This window comes from Mytilus galloprovincialis, chromosome 11, assembly GCF_965363235.1.
Source record: "Mytilus galloprovincialis chromosome 11, xbMytGall1.hap1.1, whole genome shotgun sequence".
NCBI lineage: Eukaryota > Metazoa > Mollusca > Bivalvia > Mytilida > Mytilidae > Mytilus > Mytilus galloprovincialis.
Window position 1 is genome coordinate 13,916,038 of NC_134848.1, and position 15,259 is coordinate 13,931,296.

A 15,259-nucleotide genomic window follows, 5' to 3' on the forward strand; every position below is an offset into this window, starting at 1 on the left:
AGCCCAGTACCCAGTACTGCGGTACTGGCATGAAAATACGCGGATCTTTTGTTTTATTAGAATTTGCTGTAACAAAATGTTAGAAATTATTATAAATTGAGGACTGTATCTCCCTCATGCAAAGCTCTGATTCCTTTCACGGATTTGTTTATACTTTTTGGAAGTTTTGTAATAAAGCTCTTCATCTTTTATATAAGCTTTGGATTTCAAATATTTTGGCCACGAGCATCACTGAAGAGACATGTATTGTCGAAATGCGCATCTGGTGCAGAAAAATTGGTACCGTTATTACTACCACTGTGTCGATGCCTCTGCTGGTGGACTGTTAGTCCCCCAGGTTATCACAAGCCCAGTAGCCAGTATTCCTGTACTGGCATGAGGACTAGTGGCATGAAAATACGGATTTTCTGTTTTACTAAAATTTGCTGTTACAAAATGTTAGCAATTATTATAAATTAAGGAATGTATCTCCCTCACGCTTCCTCCCTTCATCGGAAAACATTGTTTGTACAAAACAACTTATAGGTGATTGGGGCCTCGTTTGCCTAAATTCAGGGGCAGCAACCTTAATAAGTTTTTTTTCTGATTTGTCTGTTAATTGCAGTGTAGATATTTCTTGGCCTGACATTCAATTTGACCCCATGTCAGATTTGCTCTTATTACTTTAATTTGAGAGATGTAAGCCAAAACTCGATTTTACCCCAATGATCTATTTCTAGCCATGTCTGCCATGTTTGGTTGATAGGCGGAGTCATCGGACACAGTTTAAAACTATATCATGTATAAAACCCTAATGATAAATGTTGGTTAATTTTTTCTCATTTGTTTCAAAGGAAAATTCTTTTTTTAGTAATAAAGTACTCGTTCCCAAATCTGTTGAAAATTGAGTATGAAGAGCAAAAATTCTAAAGGGGTCAATTGACAAGTTTGGTCATATTGATTTATTTGAAGATCTTTCTTTGATGAACAGTATTTATGTTACAGTTTATTTATTTTTATTATGATATTAACCAAAAACTGCAAAGTTTTCTTGATATTAACAGTTTAGGGGTAGAACCCAAACAACGAGTTGTCTGATTTGTCTGCACATTTTTAAGGACAGATTGATTTTGACCTGATGAACACGTTATCCCTCTTTTATATTTGCTCTAAATGTTTTGTTTTTAGAGATATCTGTCAAAATATAAATTTTACACCTATCTTCTACTTTTTGCCCTGGCGTCATACTGAGTAGCGGCCCTTGTCATGGGACAAATTGTGAAAACTAAATACCTCAATGATGATTGTGGCCAAGTTTGATTAACTTTGGTTTAGTAGTTTCAGAGGAGAAGATTTAAAAAAAAGGTAAACGACAGACGACGGACGATGACATAAGACGACGGATGACGGCTTCCAAGTGATGAGAAAATCTCATTTGACCCTATGGGTCTGGTGAGCTTTAAAGTAAATGAACACAGACCCAAGCATTTAAAAAAACAATATCATAACGACTTCAAAATGTAAAAAAGAAATGTTATAAAACTTACGTCTGTTTTCTAACCCCAAGTTATCATTGACCATATTAACTTGTATTTTATCAATTGTTGTGTTTGAATATCTACAAAAGATTGTCAATATATATGTATTGAATTATGTTGTTTTGACCCTAAATATTCTACTTGACTAACAAATTGTTGACGATGTGCGTTGCCAGTGTTATTGACATGTGCATTTGTAGTACAACATTCCTTAAATAAATCAGCCTTATAATTGTGTACACCGAAACGTCTGTTTCAACTGAACACAAACTCATCCTATCAGCTCTGACTAAAAAACAAAGACAAAACTAAAGGAAAAGAGCAATGAGCACCCAAATAATCCTTAATATTGTTATTCTGTTAAAATTTTAGTTAACAACTAGTTTACATATCAGACAGAAATACACTTACCAGATATGCATTTTTACAACGTAAAATAGGGATTTTTTGGGAACTCTATGTTTGTAATGTGAAATTAATTAGCGAAAGGATGAAATATAAATGAGATACTCCAGCCACAATGAGCTTGGGGAAAAAACTAGTTGATAAACTATTTTATCTCTATTATCTGTATTTTTCCTTTGAACTTTTTTTGTGATAATTTTCATATCACCCGAGTAGAGTGAGAATGAAAATTATCGCTAGTTTCTAAGGTCCTTAGCAACAGCATATTAATCCATATCCACGCGCTAGAGTGTCGGCCAATCAGAAAAGTTTAGTCGGAACTATCAAAAAACGTTGTTGGATGACTTCGCTGAAATGTCAACAGAAAAATACAATATGAGGTCAATGTCTTGTGAACTTTTTTGTATGAGGCTGAGAACCTGGACAAGGGTGAGGTTTTACCGAGCCTATCCCCAGTTTTGCGCCCAGTACCAAAAAAGATTATATTTTTATGACATTGACCTACTATTGTTTATACTGCAACTTAAATTAATACATTGCTAGCTTTTAAAATTGTAATACTAATGTTAAACTTATTTTAATCCATAATTAATGGACACCTGATTATGGAGAAAGTGTTCCATGATGAAATTGAATACGAATTTTATTGAGTGAAATATAGCTATGTTACTATATTTAGGAAATAAACACAGCTATAGTTGCAGTATGAAAGATGATTTACCGCGAATTTAATAATTTATTAATTTATAGTTAATTAAAATTATAAAATCATTTTTCTAAAAAATAAAAAACGTCAATTCTACACAAATCTACTACAAATGATCGTCGATGAATCAGCATACATGTATATGTCTTCGTGTGCTTCGAAAAACCATCACCTATACACAGTCATTGACACTTCGGAATTAGTATTCGGATTTCGACCTAGATATAACGCTTCAAATCATAGACGACTTTGACTATCAGGAAAATTAACATGATTAATGTACTCAACAATTTTACTTTTTTTTTACTTGACGTTCTAAATATCAATTACTGGACATTTAGTAAAAATCAAACTACTGAAACTCAAAATATTAATCAAACATCCAATTTACCACCTAACATTAATTCTAAAACGGTGAAAATGTTGTTAGCCATAATTGACCACGCCGGATGATCAGTTGAAACACCTTTTTCAAATGAATGAACAAACTGTGTGAAAACATATTTATATCAAATAAGCCTGCGCCAAAACATAGTACCAAAAATGAAAAGGCAGTATCATCGTTTAAGATAGTTTTTTTGCTGAAGTTTGTATTAATTAATATTCGAAAATACACATAATAGCGATAAATAGATAATTTATGTTTTTTTAACTCGATGGATTTTCTCATTCTCATCTCATCTCAGTGCTGTCATCCTTCGAAGAGATGAAAATTAGAAAATGCATCTCGTTTAAAAAAAACGTAAATAACCTATAATTATCAACATTGACATATTGGTAGTATGCATATTATTTATAACTTTTGTTGTTTATATTATCCGTCTATTTTTTTATACTGTAATTGACAATAAAATTCATTATTACATAGTTTTTTTATTATCCTTTTTGACTAATTATGTTTGCGTTGAAAAATTTGTTCGCAGTTTTGTTTTCTCTGTGTCGTTCCAATGTCTTTCCATGTCAGGGTAATGCACAAAATGGGTGCCTTTCAAAGAAGACCTTCAACAGCTATTTGCTAGAAAGTATTCAGGAACCTGTGATACGGTACACCCACTTAATAGATTACGTCTCACGCACTTAATAAAGTATTTATCATATGAAATAGTTCTATTTATTATTTAAATGACTCTTAAAAAAATAAAAAACATGAATTATTAAAAAAAAATTGAAATACGAAATTTCTATTCATTTATTTGCTTTTTAATGTGAAGCTTGATTTTTTTCTATTCTCGATCAACATTGCTTCGTTCAACTCATTTCAAATGCACTGTAGTATCAAGTAAACTCAACACTATGTGTCATCATACGAATATTCGTGATTTCCGTTCTGTGTACACATTATAGTTTTTATGTTCGTGCAAGTGGAACAGCGAATGTACATGTACAAACTAGTCAGTCAGCAACTTTCTATTAGTGGAATTTCTTTCCTTTTTACATTGTGAGTGATTATAGTAATACAATCATTTGAACTTGAGAAATAAGTCATCCTAGCTGTACTTGGCATAAACTTTATTATTGTTAGGTCTAAAATGATTTTTGACTTCGTACGTCATTTTGCTTTTTGACCTTTTTCATCTCAATTTCACTGCTACGTCTGTTGAAGATGAAATTCGCAACTGATATCAATAATGAGTTTATTGATACATTTGTTGTTATATCCTACTTTTGTAGATATGTGGGTTGTTTAAAGAAAACGAAGCATTTAACTACAAAAGTTTTTATTAGAACTAGCTTTTTGGTTCTTTTTTTTTTTTATAATAGAAAGAGATTTAATTCATTTAAATGCTTTTGATATGGGAAGGACAACTATTAGTTGTTCTAAGAATTTGATGTGATATCGATGACTATAAAAAGATTTATTTAAAATTATTATAAACACATACAAAATAACAAGTGAAAACGAGGTGTTTGAGATCTTACCGTATTGTGTCTATACATTTTGGTTTTCCCCCATGACTTTTTGGAGTGCAAACATAATCTAAAATAAACACATGTCATCAAAGTTATGAAAAACAAGACATTTCTGACAGTAGATCAAGTAGCATGCATTTATCGACTATTGCTCTACTTTTTCGGCATAGTTGTATGGAGAATGTGTTTATAAAATGCGCAAGTTGCTCAATCATTTTTTAATAATTATATTACATGTATATTTTATTTCAATATGTTGATCGGCTAACATCAATTTAGCGTCATTCTGAAATCAACCTTTATTTCCAAATGAAATGTAACATTCGTGATGACATGAGCTTCCACAATAAAGTCTTGAGTTAAATATAAAAATAATCGTTAGAAATCGTGTTTTCATGATCATATAAAAATAATATAGTTTAAATACGTATTAGATACTCCTAAGATATTTCATGACTTTCGAACAGTGGTGTATTACTGTTGTTTTTATCTATAAAGTTGTACAAACTTTAACCGTGCGTGCAATTTTAGAATGACGAGCTTCCGCTAAATGTACCTCGGTCATTGCTTTTACACCTTAATATGTTTACAAAAGAAGCATTCAATTCTTAGATGAATGCATAATTTGTTTGAAAATGAATTAACCTTCTTCTGGCCCTATATTTTCCCTTGTTTCCGATCAACGATATCAAGAGAGTTCTCTCATCTGTATTTTGCATAGTGTGTGCTATTATCGAAACTGTTGATTATAGAGAATAGAATCGTGTGACGAGTCATGCATGCATCACAGGATATGTCCGTTTTGACGCGATTGATATTGTTTTATTGTAAGTTCATGTGATCCACCAGGTTTTTCCTTGTTGGCTTAATTGATATTATCGACTACGGATTTGAGATTAAAGTATCGGTAAACTACTATTGTCTTAAATTTGTTCGAATGAGTCAGATCATTGTTTATTTCATCATATTCATAAATACAAGGTATCATAATTGTTTGTATTTTCAATGATAACGTTCTCCATTTTTATTTTAAAAACGCATTATTTGATGTAAATGTAACTGATAGATATATGGAATGGCCATTAACAATCTGAAAACGTTAATCCATTTCGTTTTGAATAATGAAGTAACTTGATATGTTCTAAAACTCAGATTTTGTTTTATAAAACATTGTTAGAAAAGTTGCTCACATCTACATAGAGTCACATAACTTAGCAAGGTATTGGGTATTTAAACCTAACCTATAAAATTACTGATTAGAAGCATTTTGATTGATATAAATAATAACTGATAACATGTTATTCAACTTTAAAGACAATATACCTGTTGACAGTGTAAAGTTTCTTGGACAGGATTTAATGTTGCAGGAACAGTCTTCTTCTGTTGGTAAACAATAGCAAACATGTCTTGGGATTTTAACAAAAGAATAATTTCTTGTATAATCGCATCGACACGTTCTATCATTCTTGAATGAATCATCTTCGTATGCAGTTTGTCCTTCTTCATTACATAATGATTTAGAGTAGATACAGTCACTCATGCTGGCATTGGTCTGGAATTTGAAAGGCTGGTATCGCTCCTGTATACATTTTCCTCTGGTAAAGGACACGGAAAATATTCGCTTACTTCCTTAAATGTTACAATGAAATGTAAACATTGATTAATCTTCAAAATATATTTAACCTGATACAATTTTTCAATTTTATCTATCATGGAAATAAACATTTATAGTCCAGTCAAACTAAGTGTAAACCTCAAACTTATTGCAACAGAAAATGTTTTAGTTCTATTGTATAGCATTAAGTCCCAAATATACACAGAAAAAAGTCCCATTAAATCTATCTTGAAGAAAACTCAAATTTTGCATTTTTAATTTCTAATGGAAAATAACATTGGAAAGGGAGATAATTCTGTTTAAAATAGAGTGTTTTGTCAGTTTTTGGTTGGTTTTCTTACGATTCATGTAAAGTAAGATACTTTGACGGGGTTATAAGTTCATATTTGACTCTATCAATAATTCTCTGCCATTGGAATGTACAAACCCAAAGTGTTATGGGCATCTTTAAATTTTTTTACACATGTTTTTCTTAAAAAAATTGCAATTAAGGCTTTGTGACCATTTGAAATAATAATGTGAATGTTTAGTATTTTTTATATCTGTTAATTATATTTGTTCAGCATATACCTTGTTTAAAGAAACTTTAAACCACAAAAAGAAGAATATATGCTTAGTTAGTTTTATTCAATTTGAGATTCTCTACCTCGACATGCTGAAAAATCTTATACATTAACTTATTACATACAACTTATAAATTATAAAATCTATGGTGTAGCTTGATAAAAGATATGAAAACACCTTTACAGTTTTTTGTTATACTCTGAAGACATAAAATATTAAGAATCAATACATTCTGTTGAAAAGAAGTGGTAAAGTAATAATTTTGTATCAATTTTTATTGAAATTCTGCCTTTTTGCAGAGTTATCTTTCTTTTCTATGCAAATCTCCATAGGAATTTCAAAATCATGATTTTTTAGTTTTCCTCAAGTTAGATTTCATAGAACTTATTTCTGTGTATATTTGGGACACAATACTAAAGATTAAAACTTAACAATCTTCTGTTGCGATTACTTCAATGTTAGGGTCAAATGTATACTAAATGACTGGACTATTATTCATGAACTCTTATCGCCTCTCATTACTTCAGTTTTGCATTCCACCTAACTAAAGAGCAAGTGTACATCTTGTACATAAACAAAATATTACTCAACAACCTCTTTCAACGAAAAATAGATCTTATCTTAAAAAGATATGATGCTGCAAGTATTCTACTTACGCATTCCAATGTTACAATAGCAATACAACTATTTCTCATAAAAATGAAATCCTTTTGACATAATGACACAACATAGAGTAAATTATTCTCTCCTGATGAACTTATTATCAAACAAATTTTAATATTTTCCAGTATAAAATCTTGAAATAGAGTTTGAACTGTCTTGAATCTATTAGCATTTCTTGAAATTTAAAGACTTTTTCTTTTAGTTCGTTTCTTTGTGTTTTGCATTGTCGGTTTATTGTTGGTTTTTTTTTTTTGCACTTCAGTGTTTCCGTTCTTTCGTTGCTTTCCTATTATAGTTTATGTGTTTACCTCAGTTCAGATTTGTTTTCTCTCAATCGATTTATGAGTTTCGAACTGCGGTATACTACTGTTGCCTTTATTTCCATGTATTGTTCCTTTTTATGTGGTGCCGTTTTTTAATCATTGTCTAATGGACCTATTATCCTGAATTACCTTAAAACTCGGTATTTTTGTATTTTAACTTCATATGTCGCATTATTTGAACTAAATTAGAAAAATTCTATAAACAAACTTTACCTTTTCTATCCCAGTCTGGTCCATCACATCCCTCAACATACCTCTCCTCCAAATTGTTGTACAAACAAAAGTATTTAAGGGTGCTGTTACACTTTGATTTTGCCCGAATTGTCCAGCTGTCTTGTGAAGGACATTTAAAGCTGAACGATTCAACATCACCAATCTGTAATACATGGACACATATGCCTTGGCAAATTGATGTCTAATCGGTATAAATATAGTCGTTTTGCAAAAGGAAAAAACATTTTCTGTTATTGTTGCTGTTTTTGTAGCATAATTTTTCTTTAATTAACTAGTTTATTGTTGGAATAATCAGTTCATTTTGATAAAGCATTTCACTTTGTCTTTAAAACAAGCATTATGAAGTTATATGCATTTATACAACCTTAATCAATTGTTTTAGCATTTTTGATTATACGACAGTATTCTAACGATGAATTTATAAAATGTAGAAACCGAGGTTTTTTTGTTTTGTTTTGTTTTTTCTCCATTAAATGTTCCTTCGAATGTCTTCTACCAGAATCTCGTTTTTAGAATAAAAAAATTGTGTAAACAATTAAGTCCAAAACTGCGTTGACGAGACAGGAATGTTCTTTTATTTTTTTGTTTAATTTTTGTTGTTGCATTTCTTTTGCTTTTAGGTGATATGATGTTGAATTTTCTCAGCCAAGGCACATTATTTATTAGCAGAAACATTTTCTACTACTGATTGATTTTAATGAAATATACCTTTTACTGTGCATAGAATTTACAGGTTAATTTGATATAATTTTCTTTGATCAAGTATTATAACATGTATAACTCTTGCTTGCTCTAGTTTCAATTTATCAAAATAAAAATCAATAGAATTTAAAATTCTTATCAGGAAACTAAATAATTTAGTATGAAGTAATCAATGAACGACCACAACTGTGTGCTAGTTATTGAAAAATCTTGATTGCAAGCACACGTCAGGAATGTTTCCTTGAAGATAAAGGTCGATATATACTTAAAACTATGTTCATACTTACTTGGAACAACAATGATGTCAGGACGAAGGCAATTACTTGAATGGCGTCTTTCATTTCAATAGTTTATTCATCATAAGCGAGTCTGTATCCATAAAATCAAAAAGAAAAACAATGTTTAGGTCGCAATAGTTATTACGACAACGGTTGTTTAAAAATGAATGTTTTGCAAATGGTGCATTTATCTTTATATTTCAGACATTTTTTATCAGGTTTAGAAGGATACTACAGTAAGAAAATACAAAATAAAACATTATAAAGATGAACTATTTCACAAAATCAAATATAAGTGGGTATCCAAAATGTATTTCTATTTCTATGTTTAGAAACTCATGTTACTGTGCACTACTTATGGCTGACCTGTTTTTGTATTGCTATGAGTTACAATTTATGACTAAAATCAGCAAACACCCATCGAAACAAAATCAGATACAAAAATTTAATAATACTTGAAAACATTTGGATGATATATTGGCTCTCAATAATGACGTCTTCAGTATGTATACTTAAGAAATTTTTCCTGTTTAAGTTACTTTAAATAAAGTTAATACTAACAATAACCACTGTCCTGTCCTTGACCTTAATATCTATATCATGAACGGAAAGTTGAATACAAAAATTTATGATAAAAGAGTTGATTTTTCATTTCCTCTCGTTAACATTATAAAGATGAACTATTTCACAAAATCAAATATAAGTGGGTATCCAAAATGTATTTCTATTTCTATGTTTAGGCTGAAATATATTAATTTACAGAGCACAATAATTTGTCTTCCTTGAATATTAAAATAAAATAAAATACACCTACTTCATGTAATTGCAGCTATTCCGAATACATTAATGGACCCATTTCCCATGTTATAACAGGAGATATTAACATCGTCAAAACCGATAGTTAAAATCCTTCCTCAGAAAAGGACCTAAATATCGTCCCCCGTCAATCATTTATTGGAACGAGTGTCGTAATATCATCCACGACGTGCTCCATATTTACTATTTGAAATAGATAAAACGGGAACAAGGTGACAATTATCTTTAGACTCTTTTTTTAAATCAGTAATGAACATAGTTTACATACATGTTCATCATTTTAAAGAACATTCTACTCTTAACAATAACCATAATAAACCTATTTCTCGTATCAAACATAAACTTAAAGAACTAGCCAAGGAATTTTTTGTTGTCCCGGTCGATAAAGCTGATAATATCATTAATGTTTGACGTAAATTTTACATTGAGGTTCTGAAAAAAGAAATCACCAATTTACAAACATTCCAACTGACTCCATTTTGAGAAAACGACTTCTGTAACAACAATAAATTTTAGCTTCCGCTTTACAAGCAGATCAACATACAATGATAGCCCAAACTATGTACTGGTTTCCGAAGCTACATAAAACACCTTACAAACATAGATTTGTTTCGTCTTCAAGCCATTGTTCCAAAATGTCTATTCTTCTTACCAGTACACTTGGTACAATCAAAAACCTAATAATAAATTGTTCAAATAAGGCCTTTGAAAATAGTGGAATTAATTACTTTTGGAGTATCAAAAACTAGTTGGCAGTTCTTAATAAATTGCATGCTTATATTTGGTGATATTGAATCTGTTTAAAGTTTTGATTTTTCTACCCTGTATACCACATTGCCTCACATTCTCATTGGGAAAAAAAATCACACACCTAATTAAATGGGCTTTTAAAAAGTCTGAATGTGAATTCATATGTTCAAACTCTTTTAGGTCATTTTTAGTAGCTATACACAAAATTGGACATCCTTTAATACTATATATGCTTGTTTTGAAGATTCCGTTTATCGTCAAATTATCGGAATTTCAATGGCAACTTACTCATGTTACTGTGCACTACTTATGGCTGACCTGTTTTTTGTATTGCTATGAGTTACAATTTATGACTAAAATCAGCAAACACTCATCGAAACAAAATCAGATACAAAAATTTAATAATACTTGAAAACATTTGGATGATATATTGGCTCTCAATAATGACGTCTTCAGTATGTATACTTAAGAAATTTTTCCTGTTTAAGTTACTTTAAATAAAGTTAATACTAACAATAACCACTGTCCTGTCCTTGACCTTAATATCTATATCATGAACGGAAAGTTGAATACAAAAATTTATGATAAAAGAGTTGATTTTTCATTTCCTCTCGTTAATTATCCATTTTTAGATGGTGAAGTTCCCCTGTACCATCTGACGTTGTTTAGATATCTCAACTTGTACGATTCGCTAATGTATATAACAACGTTTTTAATTTTAACAAGAGAATTATTAAAAAAAATATTGCGCCAGGGTTTTCGATATCACAAACATGTCAAAATATTTACTAAATGTTATCAGCAGTACAAGGATATTCATTCGTAAATATAGCTCAACATGAAGAACTCTTATACGTACAGGTATGTCACATCCAATCTTATGGTAATATTCTTTATAAAGCACAAAAATGTCAGTATTCACCTAAGACGCTAACAACACATTGAAATAGACTGATTAAGAAGGTATATAGTTACGATACTGTTGTCAGGTCATTTTAGATCGCATAATTTGGCTTTTCTATTGATTCACTTGTAGGGTCTTTGCATCGGAACTAAACACATTTATTCAAAAACCATATATTTTATAGTGGTATGATATTAAAGCTCTAACGGAAGGGATTGTGCCTGATATAAATATGATGAAGACATAATCTTTCATTCAGTTTAATTGTGGTTTGGATCTGGCATGTCAGTTAACTGCTAGTAGTCTGTTTTTATGTATTATTGTCATTTTGTTTATTTTCTTTTATAACATCTTCTGACATCGGACTCGGAATTCTCTTGAACTGACTTTTCATGTGCGTATTGTTATGCGTTTACTTTTCTACATTGGCTAGAGGTATTGGGGTAGGTTTGTGATTTCATAAACATGTTAAACCTAACCGCATGTTTGCGCCTGCCCAAAGTCAGATGCCTCTTGCCTTTGTTAGTCTTGTATTATTTTTAACTTTTAGTTTCTTGTGTATAATTTGGACTTAAGTATGACGTCTCTTATCACTGAACTAGTGTAGGTATTTGTTTAAGGGCCAGCCGAAGGACGCATCTGGGTGCGGGAGTTTCTCGCTTCATTGAATTCCTACTGTTGACCTTCTATTGTTGTTTGTTCTGTGGTCGGGTTGTTGTCTCTTTGACACATTCCCCATTTTCATTCTTAATTTGATTGTAAGACACATGTCAAACTACGGTTGCTAGTGCATCGTGTAGACTTAGTTGGAGTATAGTATTTAGAATTGTATTGCGTCTCGATACGTACAAAAGTCTTACAATATATAATGTTAACGTTTAACACTGGAAAAGGACAAATGACGCGTCATATTTGAATGCGCAAAGAAAGATTTACATTTCGAAGAAATTTCTTTTTAACACCTTGAGAGTGTTGACCATAAAAAAAGGTTTAACAATTTTCGAAATTGGACATCGCTCTCGTTATTTTATTTTAAAAGAAAGAAAAAACTAGCTCAAGGCCTGTCTATAATACTGTCAAAGGTTTCAAAATTTTAAAAAATGCATACAATTTTCATTTTATTTACAATAAACTCATCATACATACCAGGAAAAGAATTTGTATTTACCCCAGACGCGCGTTTCGTCTACAAAAGAATCACCAGTGACGCGCTGGAATCCAAATAAATTAAAAGGCCAAATAAAGTACAAAGTTAAAGAGCACTGAGGACCAAATTTCTAAAAAAAAAATTTACCAAATACAGCTGAGGTTGTCTAATTGTGGGGTAGAAAGCCTTAAGGTTTTAAAAAATTCAAACGTTTTGTAAACAGTTAATTTATAAATATGACCATATCAATTATAATTCATGTCAGCGCTTCTGTGCTGACTATTAGGCTGGTCATACCCTCGGGGAATTAAAACTCCACCAGCAGTGATATCGATCCAGTGGTTGAAAAGACACCTTTAAAAATAAAAGTACAGCTTCTACATTTTAAATTATACGTTTAATGGACAAACAGTTAAATTTTTCCACTTTTTGTTTTCCAGCTGACAGCCTCAACTTTCGTCAATAGTTTTGCTGTTTCTACGAAAATGAAATATTAAGATCTAAAGTCACGAGCAGTAAGGTGTTGTAGCTTACTGAAGGATTTCCGACAATACTTAATATTGAATCAATATGCATTAATTATTTCAATGTATGTATCATTTCTTGAGAAAAGTAAATATAAGCCTTTTTAAAACATAAAATGATTATTTTTACTTGCTTAGTGCATTTGATAACACTCATCCATGACGTTTGTTACATTATAGATATTTTACACCTTGCATTTATATGAATTAATATAGTCCCGACTTTTATCAATGTTATTTAAATGGAAGAAACCTTATGTGCAAGTTATTTTCATTCATTTCTTTCAAAATAAAAAAAATGTAAATTTCTACACCTTCTCCTTTTAAACATACTAAACAGGAAACAGGTGCACTTCTGTAAAATGAACAATATATTATTGTAAAAGAATTCCCTTTACTAACATAGTTAATCATTTGTGTACTTCAGTTGACCTGAGACGTCTATCTTATATGCGTTGTAGCATGCTCTACTGATATAATCAAATGTATTTGAACTAGGAGACCTTGATATTTAATAGTCTGCTTTTGTTAAAAAAACAACTAGGTCACATTACGTTACTGGTAAAATTTGAACACCCGTCTTTTAAATTAGTTCAATTTTATGTGTAGTGTTGTATGTTATACTCCGTCAATCATTATCTCTACGTATGTGTCAGTTCCACGAAAAATGAAAGGAAATATTAATATGCATTCAAAAAAGGAAATATCCATATATCGTTTAAAAATTTACTATTTTACTTTAAAATAATTGTGGCCTGTCATTTTGTTTATATATATTTAGCCATTCACAATAACGTAACTAAAGCCTTTAAACCGAAAGTTAATCTATTAGAAATATATTTAGATGTAATACTTAAAGTTTAGTTACCTTGAATGTGTAAAGTTCAATTTTGTAAATAGAAGGATCCGTACAAATCATCCGTTAAGCGAAATTCAACCAAACGGAAGAAACCACCTCAACATGTCAAATGCAATTTGAAGGTCATGCTATGTTAGGTTCAAGAATTTTAACAAATCTTTAAATAGAATTTGTTGATTAATGATTTGTCATTTTTCAAAAATAGGAGAGAGAGAAAAAAAGAAAAAAGCAAAAGATATTTTCAAATGTTGTATGGAATATGCAAATTAATTCATCCCTAACTAAACGTACACTATAAATACATATGTATAAACCAGAAATGTATAATTGTAAATTGATATCGATTATCTAGAATGATATGAATAGAATGCAACATTCATATTACCGGTAATGAGACAAGAAAATGATACAATAAAGAATAGACGTAGGTGGTTCTGCAGTATATTAGGAAAAATAAACAAGACGAATCATACACATCAATCACATCTTAATTCAGATTCATAGTATTTAACAAAAAGATACTACTAATGCGATATATAAGTAAATGATAATACATGATTGCTTAAACATGTTACAGTATAATGAAAATAATGGAGTTTATTCGTGTGTGTGTATACATAGGAATACGATGTGTTATCTTTATGGAAATCGACGGTTTGTAATTGTGTTTATTTTATTTATTTATGTTTAAACATGACAAATATAACAAAGAAGAAAATGATGGAAAATACAAAACGTATTACGATATAATAAATTGCTAATGCATCTTTTGTATTTTGTCATTTCAGAAGAAAACAAAAATCTAAAATATTTTCTTTTGTTTTAAATTCGATAATTTTGAATTTTTGAATATCTTAGACTTTTCTGTCTTAGGAAAAGATTAACTTATCCGTATTTGGCAAAACTTTAAGGAATGTTTGACCCTCAATACTTTGCATCTTCGAATTTATTTTTGGAATATTTAACTCTTTTTCATTCGAGCGTCACTGATCACTCTTTTGTAGACGAAACTCACTTCTGGCTTAAATACATATTCCTGGTATCTATGATGAGTCACAGCTGGTAAAGTTTTTATTCCACGAGGGACTCAATAATCAGTACATCTGTGTTGACATGAATTAACAAATAAACTCATCACAGATACCAGGATTGAAATTCCATATTTACGCAAGACGCGCGTTTCGTCTACAAAAGACTCACCAGTGACACTCTAATAAAAAAATGTTAAAAAAGTACGAAGTTGAAGAGCATTGAGGACCAAAATTCTTAAAAGTTTTGTCAAATACAGCTACGGTAATATATTCCTGAGGTAGAAAAGCCCTAGTAGTTCAAAAATACAAA

The 15,259-nt window shown here is 30.5% G+C and overlaps 1 protein-coding gene across 1 annotated transcript in view; it reads right to left on the reverse strand.

The window, feature by feature from the left end:
- The window catches only part of LOC143052042 (uncharacterized), a 50,067-nt gene extending 36,053 nt beyond the window's left edge, over positions 1–14,014 (reverse strand). The window contains exons 1-6 of the mRNA XM_076225016.1: positions 13,928–14,014; positions 8,928–9,009; positions 7,918–8,080; positions 5,863–6,168; positions 4,549–4,606; positions 1,527–1,597 (exon numbers count right to left, since the gene is read on the reverse strand). Of these exons, the coding sequence (XP_076081131.1) occupies positions 1,527–1,597; positions 4,549–4,606; positions 5,863–6,168; positions 7,918–8,080; positions 8,928–8,981 (652 nt within the window). The 5' untranslated portion in view covers positions 8,982–9,009; positions 13,928–14,014. The remainder of the gene's footprint in view (positions 1–1,526; positions 1,598–4,548; positions 4,607–5,862; positions 6,169–7,917; positions 8,081–8,927; positions 9,010–13,927) is intronic.
- Between the last annotated feature and the right edge of the window lie 1,245 nt (positions 14,015–15,259).